At 62.5% G+C, this 16,194-nt stretch overlaps 1 protein-coding gene across 2 annotated transcripts in view; it reads right to left on the reverse strand.

Moving 5' to 3' along the window:
* Positions 1-2,483: 2,483 nt before the first annotated feature.
* The window catches only part of CPNE2 (copine 2), a 40,604-nt gene continuing 26,893 nt past the window's right edge, over positions 2,484-16,194 (reverse strand). For both annotated transcript variants that reach the window (XM_045818942.1, XM_045818943.1), the window contains 4 exons: positions 13,073-13,124; positions 11,557-11,690; positions 4,196-4,432; positions 2,484-2,926 (listed from right to left, as the gene is read on the reverse strand). In XM_045818942.1, coding sequence (XP_045674898.1) covers positions 2,819-2,926; positions 4,196-4,432; positions 11,557-11,690; positions 13,073-13,124 — 531 coding nt within the window. In that variant the 3' untranslated portion in view covers positions 2,484-2,818. The remainder of the gene's footprint in view (positions 2,927-4,195; positions 4,433-11,556; positions 11,691-13,072; positions 13,125-16,194) is intronic.

Genomic DNA, 16,194 nt, shown 5'->3' on the forward strand with positions numbered 1-16,194 from the left:
AGTGATGCCCGCACAGCTCTTCAACTGCTCGAGGGAGAAAGGTCGCCCCTCAGGAGTCCTGCGGCGGCAGCTCTGTTCGGATTATCTAGTTGGTGTCGCACCGGGTGCTCCTGACCGCCTCCTGATAGCCATCGACCTTCGGCGTGTCGCCCGCCTCGGTGGGGACAACGGAGAGCATGCACTCCAGAGCATCCGTGTCCGTCCATTCTGTGAGCAGGGATGCTGCTGTGACTAGACCTACTGGGTGGCTGGCGACCTGTGTATGCATGCTGCCCCAGCACCCGGGAGGAGAGACAGCTGGCTCTTCTAATTTGGGGCAGGGATAGGGAGAGCACCCGAGCTTTTTCCAGGAGCATTCTGGGCTGAAAGTCGAGCTCCTAACTGGGAGTGACTCAGGCTCGTCCCGTGCCCTTTTTTCACCGTCCACCGCAAAGGTCCTTCCCCTCTGGCTGCCTCCTTTCCACCCGAGAGAGCAGCTTCATTTGTCGAGGGTGTTACCCCTGCTTCTCCCTGGCAATCAGCCTGGTCCCCCCTCCGTGGATACACCGTAGTGGCTGTGAGCTCGGAGCCAGACGTTCACTCGCTGGGTCGCTTGAGCAAGGTCCTCACCCACTCCAGGCCTGTTTCCTCCTCAGTCAGTGCGACAGCGACACCAACTGCCCAGCAAGGGTGAGCGAGAATGGAGGTCGGCCAGCCCCTGGCGGTGGGGCTGGCCCACAGCGCCCAGGGGGCAGCAGGCACCCGCGTCAATACTGTTGGCGTCGGCCTCCCTGGCGTCGGGGCGGGGTGTCCGGGGCTTCCCTTAGTGGTGATGGAGGGCAGGGTTTTCCCCGTCCCACCGGCTCTCCTGGGTTGCGGCCACACCACCGACAGGATGAGGGTCAGCTGTGGTTGTCAGAGCTCCAACCGCCAGCTTGTTCTGTGTGCTTCCCTCTTCGCTAAATGTTCATTGCTCAGGCACACGCGGTGCCTTGGCTCGGATGCCTGGCCATGGGTATGTGGCTCAGCTGCCATCCAGAGCCCCTCCGGAAAAACACAAAGGAGACCTCGGTGTGATTTCCCAGAGGGCCTCGGGGAGGGAAGCAGGGCTCCCGGCAGCCCCGCAGCCCTCTCAGGAGAAGAGAAGGCGTCCCTAGAGGGTATCTCAGCTGACTGTCGGTTGGTACAGAATCAGCAGGTGCACTGAAAACTTAAGGTGAAAAAAACAAACTTAAGATGAAGATACCTCTCACTCACTCCTACCAGACACACACTGGCCCTGGAGGCCACCAGGTAGGAGTCTGCCTCATGCACCGTCCAGGTACAGAAAGCCACTAGTGAGAATTACCTGGGAGAGGAGGTCACGGTGAGTGACTGCCCAGTCTCGGCAGAGAGGAAGGACAGACAGACCTGCTTGAGCAGAAGGCGCAGGGTCGAGGGAGGACGTTGGAGGCAGTGGGACCAGAGTGGGCTCTGGAGCCTGCCTCCAGCAGATCCGATTCGCTTCTCTGCTCGTTTCCGCGTCTCCGCGGTGGTCACCGACAGGCTGTTGAGAGGGTTCATCAAGATGCACCTGGACACGGAGCGGGGCGGGAGACAGTGCTGAACACAAGTGCCCGTTGTCACTGGGTCTCCACAAGCCTGTGGCGAAGGGGCTGCCTGGAGCTCCCGCGGGCAGGGGGTGGGGGAGGGGCCGGGGGGTAGGATAAAGGAGGGGAAGGTGTGTCACATGGAGGAGGGAGGGAACTGAGAGGGCGGCTGGGGCTTCAGAGGAGACTGGTCTCTTGGCTGGTTCCTCACGGAGCTGGGCCCGAGCCCAGAGAGGGGCACGCAGTGGAAGCCAGTGGCTGCTGTCAGCAGGGACGGAAGCAGCCTTGCCAGCGTCCGAGGCCAGGGAGTCTGTACGCACAGCCGACTGCAGGGCAGACCCCAGTGTCGGGGAGACCTGTAGGGGAGGCAGGCGGGTGGCAGCGACGGCTGTGTGTGTGCGCGTGCGAGGAGGGTCAGAGCACAGGGACAGAGCATGGACCAAGAGGAGGAAGGGCAGTGATCCGGTTGGACCGGCTGGGCCGGTGTGTGGGGGCGGCAGAGACACTGGCATGGGCTCTGCAGGGGCCAGAACACCTCCAGTCGCCGCCGAGGCCTATGCGTTCTGTCCACTCCCAAGCACTTATTGGGCACGTGTGTTCACTGCGCCCGGTTCTGTGCCAGTTTAACAGGACGATCACTGTGTGTGTGGAATGCGGGTCCCCAAGGGATGGCACCAGCCTCACGGGCTTGCTGGGGGGCAGGGGTTTTCATGTTCATGTCCCAACTGGTGAGCCCACGAGGTCCCAGCTGAGGACAGAGCTGACACGGACGTCTGAGACCCCTTTGTTGCCCTGAGTATAAAGTATAAAAATAGGACACGGTCACGGCACCGAAAACAGAGCAGGAATTAGGCGCAGGCTGCGACGCAGAGAGAGTGCACCAGAGAGAGACACGCTCCTCTCAGAGTCGGCAGCTAGTTACGATTGTAAAAATTTTATTCTCTTTAATAACAATAATTATTCCACGAAAATTATACAAAGTACATTCAATGATTAAGAGTGGCGGGGACAGGAGGAGAGGAAGCCAGTTTGGCCCGGAAGCATCGTGAGCCGACTCCAACAAAGGAAGCCCAGCTGGGCTGGGGAACTTGGGGGTGGAGGTCCGATTGTAAAAAATAAACATGTGGATCATTAAAAAAAAAAAAAAGGCCACCCCTAAGGAAGCAGGGTGAGCACGCGTGTTCCTGGGGGGGAGGGGGGGGCCCGCCGGCATGCTGCTGCTGCTGCTGCTGCACTGCGGGGGCTGGCGCTCAGGCGGGCTCCGAGTGGGAGGGGGGCAGGTTTTTATGCTTGAAATACTGCACGACTTGTTGGGGCAGCTCCGCCAGCACAGCCTTGGCCAGGGTCTCTTTCGCTGCCTGCAGGGCGGAGGGTGGGGTTTGGAGAGGAGAGAACAGGGGTTACTGGGCAGCAGTTGCGAGGGGCACCATTCCCAGAGAGCTGCTCCCGGAGGTGTCCCTGGGGGATAGCGTCTGTCTGAAACTGATACCCCCCACCCCCGTCCCCATCCAGGTCCGAGGGCCACTATTAGTGCCGTCCTTTAGGCTAAGTATAACCATTACCGTGAGCACTTGGGATGCCCGAGAGTAACATTTTAGGAAGGATTTGCCTGTGGGGGGCTCTCCGGAACAAGAGCCGGTGGGAGGCAAGCTGCCCGGCCCCCTCGTCTGGCAGACATCTCCCGAGCACCCTCTCGGCTGGCGTAAACGAGCTGTGACTGTCTGGTTCGCTGCTGCACGCCCAGCCAGGGAGGTGCTCGGTCAATGTCGGCGGGAACAAAGGGTGGTCCATGCCTGGCATTTGTCCTCAGCTCCTGCTCCAGAGGGAGGAACTGAACCACCTCAGGCAAACCAGAGGGGACTGGGCAGAGACGTGAGGGCAACTGGCTACAAAACAGTGGTTGGTTCTTGCTGGGACTTGCTGAGCTAGAGCACCTGGAGGGGCTCTTAGGACTGAGAGAACTGGGGCCCACAGAGGTCAAGGACTTGTCCAAGGCCACACAGGGTGCCTCTGGCCAAAGAGAAGGCCCCAAGCTGACAGCACGGGGCTGGCACCTGAGAGGCTGTGCTCCCTCCGGGACTCTCCACGGGCCCAGCCACCAGGGAGGCAGCCAGGAAGCCAGCCACAGCCTCCCTCGAGCAGACTCGGGGTCCCTGCACGTAGGAACAGAGCCATCTGCAGGAGCTGGTCCTGCCTGCAGAGGCCCTTAGGGAGAGGCGGCCATCCTAGCGCGGTCCTGGCTCTCCACCCGTGAAGTGGGGAGGCCGGGTGAGCTGTGACGACGAGGAAAGCCCGTCTCACCTCTAGGCCTCTACTCTCATCCCTCTGTCCCCTGAAGACCTTGGCCTGACAGATACCTGACTTCCGGTCAGCTAGAGGCCTGGCCCTCAGGGAACCCCTGCCTGGAGCCCTGATCTGGACTGGGCACCGCCTCTGTGTCCCACCCCCTCGCTGGAGCGAGTGCTCACCCTGTCACACGGTCTGGTCTGGGGCAGCTGAGGGCAGAGGAGCCCAGGACTGCGGACAGTCCCAAGGCCCTCGTCCTTGGTCATTGTCATGGCTCCCGGGGCCCTGTGAGGTCGCCCCCCCACCCCCCACCCCCCCGGCCCGGGCCGGGCCACACTCACGTTGCGGAACTCCCGGAAGGGCACGAACTGCACGATGTCGCGGGCCGCCTCCTCCCCGGTGTGGGAGCGCAGCACGCGGCTGTCCCCGTCCAGGAACTCCATGGCGGCGAAGTCGGCGTTGCCCACGCCCACGATGATGATGGACATGGGCAGCTTGGAAGCCTGCACCACGGCGTGCCGCGTCTCCTCCATGTCACTGATGACGCCATCCGTGATGATGAGGAGGATGAAGTACTGCTGCAGGGAGGAGGTCAGAGGGCGCTCAGCAGGGCCCCGAGGCCCCTGGCCCCCCTTCCTCCTCCTCCAGCTCCTTAAAGCCCTCTGACCCTGGGAGGAAGGTGGCTCCTTCTCCAGCTGTAGCCAAATCCTGGCCACCCCCCACAGCACCCTGGCCGCTGGGTGCACCCTGACCCGGCCTCGGCCAGAGCGGAAACTGCCCTGGCCCTCGCACCCTGTGTGTCACCTCCGACTGCCCGGCCGAGAGCCTAGGACATGAGCCCTGGCTCTGCCAGCCGCCGCACTGTGGGTCTCTGACTCTCTCTCTCTCTGCCTCAGTCCCTTCATCTGTGAAGTGGCAGCGGCATGTCCCCCGAGCACCCCAAAGAGAACGCGCCTGCCCGGTGGCCGAGGCTCGTTGGCTACTGGGCAGCTGCATTCCTAGCGGGCCGGCTGGTGGCCGGTGAGGAAGAGGAAGACCGTGCTGGCTGAGACCCCGCACAGCAGAGGCCCTCTGTCCTGTCCGCCCTCACGCGGGGGCCTGTGCCCCTGCTCATCCCACGAGCACAGCTGCACTGAGACACCTCTCGGGAGCTCGGCAGGTCCCCGAGGCCCAGGCTGCGGGGGCTGCGGGCTGCTGGGAAGCAGACTTGGGTCACACGGCAGACGGCACGGCACTGAGTCACGGTGGGAAGGGGGTGTTCTGCAGCGGTCTTTATTCTGCACACTGTGCCCAGGCGGCAGTCTCGGTGTGCGCCGGAGCGCCTGTGCCGCCTCGACCGCCTGCTAAGCTCGTTATTTGCACGGAGAGAAGGCAGGAGGCTCAGAGCTTCAGGGACAATGCTCTCCAGCTGGACCTGAATGCCATCGTGCGGTTTCCTACATGTTTGCTTTTATTGTTCCTCTCCGCGGCAAGGGATAATGATTCACTTACGGTGGGCTATAAAGTTTCTGTACCAAATTATGTAAGTAAAAAAAAAACCCTGAATAATTCACGTGAGTAATAGGTGGCTATAGTCTGGACTTGGAAGGCGGGGGTGAGTGGAATCAGGAAAGCTCACCAAGTGAGCTGTGAGCTGTGGACGGGGACCCTGGGGCTCCAGGCTGGCTGAGACCTTGTCTGCAACTCGGCTCTGTCCTCAGTATCCTCCCGCCCCTTTTGGGGGGAGCCCGGTTATCTCCATCCATGATGATTCCAAAAGCTCTTGTGCCCCCAATATTCCGTGTAGAGCTCTCGCCTTCTCCTCTGACCCTTACGGTTTGCAGGGGAGGAAACGGGGGCCCAAACCAGTCAAGGTCATGGAGGGCAGGCCCAAGTCGGCCCCCATGCCAACATTTGGCTACCTTCTCACCCGTTCGCTCCCTGAGGGACCTAAAGAGGATGCAAATTCAGCCCCCGAGGGTGCCTGGCTCTTCCGCTTGTCCCCCAAGCACAAACTGGAAGGAAGGAGGCTGGTGAGTCACATGGAGGCAGGGACCCCACGATCCTAACCCCCCTCCTGGCAGCCGTAGGCTGGCTCCTGTGCTGTGCCTTTAAGAGATCAATCCCTTGGCTGGGGATACCTGTTGCTATGGAGATGGCAGCCTGAATCCCTGCAGTGGAGGGCTGCTGCAGCCAGCACGCCCCCCCCACCCATCCCTGGGATTGACGGGGACTCAAGGCCCTTGTCCCCACATACCTTGCCACCATCCCAGCACCCCTTCCCTAAGTGGGGTGCTTCCATCCCACCAGGAATATTCCAGAGCGCCTAGGCTGGCAGGAAGGCAGGCACTGAGAGGCCTGGCCATGAGGAAGAGAACGGGTGGGCCTGGCCTCCAAGCCCCTCCCAGCCCAGGTGGTCTCCCCGGGAGACCCACCCCTCCAGGCCCTCTGGACTCTCCCCATTCCATCAGCCACACCTCCGCACTGCAGTGCACAGGCCTGGGCCCCCCCACCGCTCAGAGCCCTGGGGCCTTCTTCCCCGGGGCGGTGGGCGCAGACAAGGCCTGGGGTGCTGCTGAACTGTGGGCACCAATGAACAGGGCGACGAAGTCCCTGCTGACACACAGTGACCACACAGGCCCTCCTGGTCACCCTCACCCTGCGATTCTCCTTCTGGAGATGAGATGGGCTGAGCCCGGGGAAGTGGCTTGCTTCAGGCCTCCCAGCTGGGACGGCCCAGCCTTGATTCTAAACCAAGCCTAGCTGACTCCAGAGTTGGCGCCCTCTCCACAATGTCCTCCTCTGTGGCAGTTGTCTCTCCCGTAATGGGGCCTGCACCCTCGCACCCAGCACCCCAGTGTCAGGAGGCCAGAATGTCCTGGACAGCAGCCCAGGGCAGGGTCCAGAGCCGCGGCACCGGACTTGAACCTGGCTCCTGTGTGCCAACCAGCCAGCCTCCATACCCACACTCATCATGTGTTTGGCTTCAGCTCGGGGTCATCAGTCTCGGCAATGGGAGTGCAGCTGACAAGTCCCGGGCTCCTGGCCCATCGTGGTGCAGAGGCAGGGTTGTCCAGGAGCCACCGAGGTTCATCACAACCCCAGGGGTCCACAGCCCCACCCCCAAGCCAGTGCAGAAGGGACCTGGGAGGGAGCTGTGGAAGGGGAGGACGAAGGGCGGGATCGGGCAGGAGGGGGTGGGACGGGCCCAGCTGCCCCAGGACAGCCCTGTGCTCTGCCCCAAGACTTCTGCCTCCACATGAGCCCTTCCTGGCTCACTTCCTTCTGCCAGGCCCCCCCTGCCCGGCCACAGTGCCAAGACCCACCTGAGCATCTCGCCCCCCATCCACCCTCAGCAGACATGAAGGCTCTCTCTCCCCAGTGCTGAGCTCTGCTAATACTGCCAGCATTGCCGGTGGGGAGGGCTCCTCCTCGGGACAGTCCTCTCCCGCCAGCTCCCACTCTGAGCGCTCCTCGGAGTAGCTAGCCCCTTGCACCCTCTGCCCCATCTCCTGGGCCTGGTACCCCGTCTGTGCTCCAGGAATGGAGCGCTACATCCCTATGAGGTGAAACCCCAGACCCCAACTCCCATCACGTTTCCAGGCTGGCCTTGCACCTTTTGCCTGGACCAGAGATTCTCCAGCTTTCTGAGACTCTAAATAGCCACTAATCCATTTAGTGTTGTGATTTGATTTCTAAGAAACTGACTTGACCAAAGCAGTTCCAGGCAGAGTCTGGGGTGGCTGCACTCACTCCCTGGCTCATTTCTGAGAAGTCGGTTGCCGAAGACCCTGGGAGCAGGAGCCGCGGGCAGATCCCAAGGGGCCCGGCTGCTTCCCAGCTTCCCCTCGGCCGGAACACCAGACACCTAGGGGCCAGCCCAGAGCAGAGGGGATGATGAAGGCACCATGATAGGAACCCCGTGGCCCCCCCAGCACCTCCCAATTCTCTTCAGTGGTTTCCCTGCCCTCAAGAGAACACCCAGATTCCTCACTGGCGCTCACAGCCCTCTGGGAGCTGGCTGGCCTTTCCACCTCGTCTGCCCCCAGTTCTGTCCTCTAACTTCACACTCTCCTCCACTCTGGCCCACACGCCATGCCTCCAGGTCTCTGCAGACGCTGTGGCCTCTGCCTGGGACGATCCACACACGCATGCACGCACGCATGTTCACACGTGCACGGGCACGCCCCCGGCCTTGCAAAGCATCGTCCGAGGCTCAGCTTGACCATCCCCTTTTCCAAGAAGCCCCCCCAAGCCGTCGGTCTGGGTGAGGGGCCACCTTTATGATGCTGTACTTCTGCCACCACAGCTTTAGTCACACCCCAGCTGCTGCTTCCCAGCCTGGCTCCCTGCTAGACTGCGGGCTCTGGGCGGACCGAGGCCTCATCCAGTGCATCCGAGCGCCCCCCACCCCCACCCCCAGTGCCGCACAGAAGTATTCTCAGTGAAGCTGTGGCGTGTGAATGAATGGAGAGTAGAGCCCTGCCTGGAGAGATGCTTCCTACCACCTGCTGTCTGTTTCCTGCCCGTGGGCGTGCATGCATGGGCATATGTCTGGGCCCGGGAGGGTGAGGCCACGCGAGTGCTCCCCCCAGAGCAGCTGCATAAAAGCATCCGTGCATCCACTGATCCTTTTCTTTTACCTGGGGCCTGAGTGTACTCAGCATCACCAAGTGCTGGCCCAAGAGGGGTCCCCAGAAGACGAGGCCGCCCACATTCACCGAACGCTTCGTGTGTCAGGCACTGTGCTGAGCGGCTGACGTGCATATTTGGTTGAACCCTCTCGCCATGCTTCTCTTAGGCACGGTGTCCCATCGCCCGCACCGTTCGGGCGAGGAAACAGGTTCAGAGAGCTTAAGCAACCTGCCATGGGTCACACAGCCATGAGGTGGCACAGCTGGGGTCTGAACCAGGTTTGCAGGGTTCAGCGTGTGGGGATGAACCACCACACAGCCCACCTCCTCCGCATGTGGTGCCCGGTGAGGTGTGGGACAGAGTACAGGCAGGAGGCGGAGACCTGTCGTGTCTGTTCTTGGACATCGTGTAAGCAGGGACGACAGAGACTCCCTGGTCCCACTCCTGATGCTGGGAGATGGCCCGAGCTAGGTGGGGAGCGACAGGAGGAAGCCGTCTCTCCAGGTTGGGAGGACCAGGTCTCGACAACGTGGCTGGGGTGTCGAGAGGATCAGGACCGGACAGGACTCGGTTGGTCTTCCCTCTGGGGACCCTCCGCCGTCCCCCAAGAACACAAAGACTCCTTCCTGGGCTTGCCCAGCACACGAAGGACCTGGCAGGCGGGGCCCGCCTCTCCTCTCCAGGACACCGTCCCCCGCCCTGTCCTGCCGGGCCAAAGGGCCCGGGAGGGGTGCTGGCTCCATGCCCGCTCCTGCCTCCTATTCTCCGCCCAAGAATGCAGGTCTTTTTTCCGTTGCTTTGAAAGCTGGCTCAGGCGATAACAGTCTGGGAGGGACGGTGGCCCGGCCGGCTGCAGGTGTCCTAACAACTCCAGCCAAACCCCCAGGAATTTTAGAAAGAGCCACTCCCTGGCCTTTCTCCGACTGTGTCCCATTGAGGCTGCCCCAGATGCTCACAGAACCCCTGGGGCTCCCCTTCTCCCCTCGCACGAAGGAAACAGGCTCCGAGCTGGGAGGGGCTCGTCCTGGGCCCTCAGCTGCCACCACAGGGCAGGGACTAGAGCAGATCATGTCCCCGCAGCAGGAAGGACCAGGACCGCCTTGCACCACAGCTGACCCCCGAGCACCGACTTCCCTCCTGCGGGTCCCTGGCCTCTGTTGGGCGGGCCTCTTCCGGGAACTTGCTTCTCAACACCACCCCCTCGCAGCAGTAGGTATGTTAGTATTCTGGCTGCAGACGGGGCGCAGCTGAGGCTCAGAGAGGTTAAGTGACTTCCCCATGTCACACAGTGAGCAAGGGGAAAGGGCAGGATTCAAACGCTGGGAGCCTGACCCCAGAGTCCCCTTCCCCACAGGCCCTCTGCTGCCTCCCAACGACCAGACCATGTCCTGCTGTCCTGCCCTCCCCAGCCAGCCCTGGTGTCCTCTCTCATAATTTCCCCCCTCCTATTTTTGCCACCACCTGCCAACTGCCAATGTCCACCTCTCCAGGGACCAGGCCCCTTTCCCTTGGGGACAGGCCCTGGCTGAGTCACTCCTCCCACCTCCCTGCACAGGGTACAGCGCACAGCGCACAGCCCACAGTCCGCCCCTTCCAGGGCACGAGGAGTGCCTGCCGTGGAACTCATCAGATCCAGCGGGGGGCAATGGAGACCACACAGACACAGCCCAGTCCATGGGGCCGAGAGTCCAGCGGGCAGACGCGCAGTAGACAGGAGACTCGGGGAGTGTGGGGGAGATGTCGCCGTTGTGGTCGGGTCGGGCGGGATCACACAGAGCAGTCAGGAGACTGGGGGTGGGGTTGTCAACGAAGGCAGGGGCAGCGTTTGAAGGGACACTGAGGGGTGGGACAGAGCCATGCAGGCAGGCCAGGGAAGCAGCTCCAGGTGGGCGGAGGCAGGGCGAAGGCCCTGTGCGGGGAGCATGCTCGGCGTGTTTGAGGGACAGGAGGGGGTCTCTGAGGGAGGGAGAGGCTGGGGAGAGCTACGGAAAGGCCTCCTGGCAATGAACGGACACTAGGGGCAAGAGCGGCTGTGGTGGGCAGTGGGGGGCGATGCTGCCCGTGGCAACAGGGAGGCAGGTGAACTTGGTGGGTGTTCTGGAGGCCGACACTCCTGCAGTGACCCCCTGCAGTGACCCCTTCCTTCCATCTGAGGGGGAGCCAGAGAGGGGCAGGGCAAGCCCAGAGAGGGGGCAGGGCCTCATCGAGGAGTGCGGGTCAGGTGGGAATCAGACAGTCTCCTCGGTCCCAGTGCAGGTCCCACCCCTCCCCCCCAGGGCTCCTGCCTGGGAAGTGCCAGAAAGTGCTACTCCTTGCGCTGCCCCTGGGGCAGGTGCCTGCCTCCTCGGGGCGGTCCCAATGCGGCCAGGCCCCCTGCCCTGGGGGAGACTCATATTGCAGAGTCAGGGCGGGTGTTGGTGGTTGGTGAGGGAGGTAGTCATGGTGGCCCCTCCGTGACCCCCAACACTAGCGTCAGGCCTGGGGCTGGAGGGCGGGAGAGGACCAGGGCTGCAGAAGCCCAGGACGTGGCTGCTGGCTGAACATTCCAGATGCCCGCGGCAGCCCTGGCAGCCCTGGCAGCCGCAGGCCAGGCCAGGCTCCAGCCACAGCGGCATCCCTGAACACCCGGCCGGCCAGACAGTTCCACAGTCCTCGGTGCAAGGCAAGGGCTGCATGTACTACTGGAACTAGGGGCTCAGAGGGTCAGCTTTAGAGCTTTGGGGACCGGCCCCCTGGCTTCCACCTGCACCCTCTGCCCTGGGGAGGCACCTCCCACGGGTCGCAGCCCTACTTCCTACCACGCATGCATGGAACTGCTGAGTCTCCCTCTGCTCTGTGCTCCCACAGGCCAGGACTAATCAGGCTGAGCCTGGTCCAAGTCCCCATCACACCTGCAGGTAGACTGAGCCACAGAGAGGCATCTAGGATTTTAGAACAAAGGAAGGCGTAAGAGCCAGCTAGCCAGCCCCGTGGGGGCGGGGCGGGATGGAAGGATGCGCCTCAGTCTGGCCCTCCCCTGTGACAGGCAGGGCGGGCCCAGCCAGTGCCACCCCATCCTGCAGGTCCACACTGGTGGCCGCCTACTCACCGTGGCCGTGGGCTGCTGCATGGCCTGGGCTGCAAACCGGGCCACGTGGTTGATGATGGGAGAGAAATTGGTGGGGCCGTAGAAGCGGATGTGGGGCAAGCAAGCCGAGTATGCCTGGGCGATGCCGTCCACGCCTGCCTCGGAGACAAGAGTCGAGGTCAGCCTGGTCCTCCCGGACCCGCGCCCGCTGCCAACAGCATCATTTCAGGCTCACCCCAAACGCCCCTGCCAGGAGCTCCCACAGAGCAGAGCCGGGGGTGGGGCGTGGGAGGTGAAGAGCCCTGAATACGAAGTCAGATAGACCTGAGTTCGAATCTTGCCTTTCAACTTCTTAGCAGTGGGACCTGCGGCAGACCTGATCTTTCTGAGCCCGTTTCCTTGTCAGTTCACAGGTCTGACCATCTACTCTGGCGCAGGTGGCGGGAAGGGGTCCAGCAGGCTTGGAAAAGGGCCTTGGGTGGTCACCTGGAGTCCGTTCTGGACACGTTATGGCTTTTGCCCAGGCTTGTGAGGGGGACCAAGACGCTGGCACGGCCCCTGCACACAGTAGGTGCTCTGTAAACAGCCGCCATTCTGAGCCTGAGAATATCCGCCTGCCCTGTGGTCCTCTCCAGAAGGCCTCTGGCTGGAAATGAGGTTGACTCATGTGAACTTGGACAGACATCTCTGGAGACCCGCTCCAAACCCGGCATGAGTCCCCAGCAGGCTTGCAGGGTCACATTTCTTGCCAACAGATGGCTTCTGAGTCACAGCATCGTCCCCAAGTCGGCGCCTTGGTGCATTTCCCTTCCCAGTACAAACCAGACCCAGCTCGGAGGGTCCCCGAGGAAGGTGGACGGCTTGCCCAAGCCGAAGCCTGCGCTGAAAGGTCCCATGGTGGCAGGGACCACCCTCGTCCACACCCACCTGGAGCCCCTTTTCCTCTTCCAGCACTTTCTTAACCAACTCTAGGGGGGTTGGATATCCTCTAAGGCTTTTTCAGGTAGGAGGGGGAGCAGAGACCACGCCCATGACCCGCCCCTTCCGCCTCCCCTGCCCCAGACACCCTCAACCCTGGGATGCCACAGCTGTCAGTCAAAGGCAGAGTGGGGTGGGGCTGGGCGGGGCACTCCCCGCAGAGCAGGTAGAAGTGAGAGGCAGGTGTGCCATTTGCCCCCCTCGCCTCCTCATGGTCTACACAGGGCTTCCTGCCAATGCTTCCCTTAATTCTCACCTGACCCCAGGGATGTGAGCTAAGCAGGTGTCACATCTCCCTAGGGCAGGTGAGAAGAAGGCAAAGGCTCAGAGAGGGGCAGTGATCTCTCCAAGGTCACACAGCCAGGAGAGGGCAGCAGCTAGCCAGGAACATACGGCCGCCTGACTCCAACCTCCAACCCTTCCCCTAGCTGTGGTGCTGGGAAAGCGTGAGGAGGAGGGGAGAGGAGAAAGGTACAGAAACCTGTCCTCTTCCCTCCCTCCGCCCAGGGAGTTGCCCTGGTGCAAGCCCAGGGCAGGTGCAGGTCCGCGCGACACTCACCTGAGCAGAAGGGGTTGGTGGGGTTGAAGTTGATGGCAAACTCGTGGGACACCTGAAGTGCAGAGAAAATGCTCAGCCGGCAGCTTCCTGGCCCCAAACCTGCTCCCAGGCCACCCACCTGCCAGGCCCAGGCTCCCTCTGGGGCACCTGGCTCTTTACTCACCCCCCCCCCCGCCCCAGCAAGGTCAGGGCTGTGGATACCCCCACATCCACTTTTACCTCCACTGCGGGGTCTGACCCACACAGAGAGGACCGACCGAGAGCCTTCCACAGCAGCCCGCCCACTCGGGGCTGCCTGTGGCCCCTCGCCCCACACCGAGAGCCCCAAAGTGGGACAGAGATGCCCCTCGGTCACCAGCTCTCACTGTAGTTGGGGCTGTAACTGGAGTTCCCTTCATCAAAGGCTGAGCCGCACAATCCTGGACACCACCGGACCCACGACAGTCCGGGAACCCACAGGGACCAATAACTGACCCCCTTTCGGGGCTGCACGTAGGACTGGGGTGGTACAGAACCTGGGGCCTCAGGGAGGCCAGAGCTCAGCTGGGGGACCTCCTCACTCTCCTTCCCCCACCTCACAGCCAAACTCCCCACTCAGCCCCCTTGCCCACCGCGGGCCACGCCTCCTGTTCGTGCTTTGTAAGCATACCCTCACTCCTTGCAACAGCCAATGGGGGAAGACCTATTATTACCCCATTTTTTAGATGATGACACTGAGACACAGAACATACTAGAATGTTCTCATGGTCTCACATTTACCAAAGGGCAGAGCTGGGGCCGGAACCCAGGTCAGGCTGCCTCCTGATCTACGTTCCGAGAACCCACTCCCCTCGGAAGGTGTTCCTGCCCCCAAGGGTGTTACGTCAGGAGGGCGAAGAGGCCCAGGCCACGGGAGAGCTTCAGTCTGGGCGCCGACAACCCCAGACAGACGCTTTGGCTCTGAGGCACCGCTCTGGAGGTGCCGGTAGGCCGGCGTCCCCGCCCCACAAACACACACAAACCGAGGCCCAGAGAGGGGGGCCCAGGTGCCGAGCCCACGGAGCGGAACGGGCCAGGGACCCAGGCCCCTCATGCCTCAAGACAGAGTTGGGCCCCAGACCTTGGGGAGCCCTCCTGGGCCGAGAGGAGACGGACTGGGCTCGCGGAGCTCACCCTAGTGCTGTCCTGTGGGTGGCAGCTGGCCCGAGTAGGAGACGCCCTCCCTGGACCAGGGAACCGGGCGGCTCCGCTCTTTGTTCCCTCAGCCCTCAGTGCCTGGCGTGGAGCCAGCACCCCCCCCCATGCCCGTCTTGGGCCCCGACCCCGCCCAGGGGCCCCCTTCGCCCTGTCCCCAGTCTGGGCTCCAGGTGTAGGGGCCGGAGGTCCTCGTTGCCGTGGCAACGTCATGAGCCTCTGTAGAGATTTAGAGGGGGCTTGTAGGGAGGGGGCTGAGAGAGAAAAATGGTTGCCAGGGAAACAGGCCTCCTGTGGGCCAATCGTTTCCTGCAAAATCAGATTTTAGGAGATTCTAGAGACCAAGGGGGAAAAGCCCCCTCCTGATAGGGACAGATTACTATTTCCCCTTCTCCGCCACCCAGCCTCCTCATTCCCCGCTGCTTTCCCCTCTTTGGGGAGGGCCAGGCCTGGGCTCAAGTGCATGGGGCTGTGGGGGGCCACCCTCCACCCCTCGGCCTCTCGGGTTGCCTACTCCACCAGCCCCATTTCACAGATGACAAAACTGAGGTTCAGAGAGGGCCAAGGAATGCCTCGGTCATATGGGCAGAGCCAGGAGCAGATCTGGGGGACAGGCAGTATCCATGCTGCCTGTGGACAGCCCCCTCTCGTGCCTGTGGCCCTGGTTTGCCTGGAAAATGCCACGAAACAGAACGGCTTCCTGGAGGCCACCCCGAGCTGATCAGGGGCCCCTGGGGACCGGCTGGCCACAGGTCTTTGTCCTGGGGCTCCCTGCATGGCCTGTGCCACTCAGTGGTCCCCGTTCACCCCACGTGGCCCTGCCTGGCCCCTGCTCAGTGAGTTACTTAAAGCACTGCTCCCCATGGCCCTGGCAGGGGCAGGACGCCAGAGGGAGGCTCCGAGGAAGCTGGCCCCAGAGGGACTGTCCCCCGTAAGCCTCAGTTTCCCCGTCTGTAAAGTGAGGAGAGTCATAAACCGTGTTCTTCTCCACCCCAGACCTTCCTCTGCTCGCTCTCTCTCTTCCTCTGACTAACTTGGGCTCATTTTGAAGGCCAAGCCTTCACGCCATCCCCTCAGGGACACGCTTTCTGCCTCCCTCAGCCACAGCCCAGGCAGGGCAGGGCCGGACGGAGGCCCCAGGGGCAGGCAGCTGGTCCCAGGGTCCTTCTAGCTCCTTCCAGCTTCCTGCCCTCAGAGAGCCAACATCTCTGGCTGCTCAGGCCTCTAGGCCCCCAAATCCACTGTGAACAGACATGCACGCCAAGCGCATGCCGGGAGCAAGGGGTGCGGCGAGAAGGATACTGGGTGGCCACCCTGCGCCCTGAGTCCCACAGGGAGACAACAAATAGGCCAACCCCACACCCCGAAGGGACCAGGCTTCTGTGAGGACGGTGCTTGGCAGGGAGGAGGGTCCCCTGGGAGGCCCGGGGTGGGGTGGGGGGAGGGTGACGCCTCCTTAAGAAGCGGTGTGGGAAGTGAGGGAAAGGGAGCCACAGGCTGGAGGAAGGCCACGTGCAAAGGCCCTGGGGTGCGAAGGGAGGGAAGACGGCTCCATGGCCGGAGCCAGGTGAGTTAGAATGAGGGGCCGGGAGGGGCTGGGAGGGGCCAGACATGGGAGGTGGCGCCGAGTTATCTGTCCTCTCCTAGCCTGGTTCCTGCGTCCCTCCAGACAGCGCCGGACACTCCAGCCTGGCCAAGCCCCGGTCTCCCCAGAGTTGCCCTGTGACATTTCCAAGGAGGCTTCTGCGCAAGAGAACATCTCACTGGACCAGAGTTCTTTGAAAGCTGGCTGTGTCCTAGCAACAGGCCCCTGCTGGGCCTGCCAGCACCAGCCCTCCCTGCCCACTCTCCCTGTGGCACCATTTGGGTCCTGCAGGACCCTGCCCCCTACCACACGCAGGCCAGCAGGTCCCACAGCCGCTCTGAAATCCTGGGTTGAAACTCCTCCT

The sequence above is a fragment of the Phyllostomus hastatus genome, unplaced genomic scaffold (genome assembly GCF_019186645.2).
Source record: "Phyllostomus hastatus isolate PE091 unplaced genomic scaffold, TTU_PhHast_1.1 phas_scaffold_345, whole genome shotgun sequence".
NCBI lineage: Eukaryota > Metazoa > Chordata > Mammalia > Chiroptera > Phyllostomidae > Phyllostomus > Phyllostomus hastatus.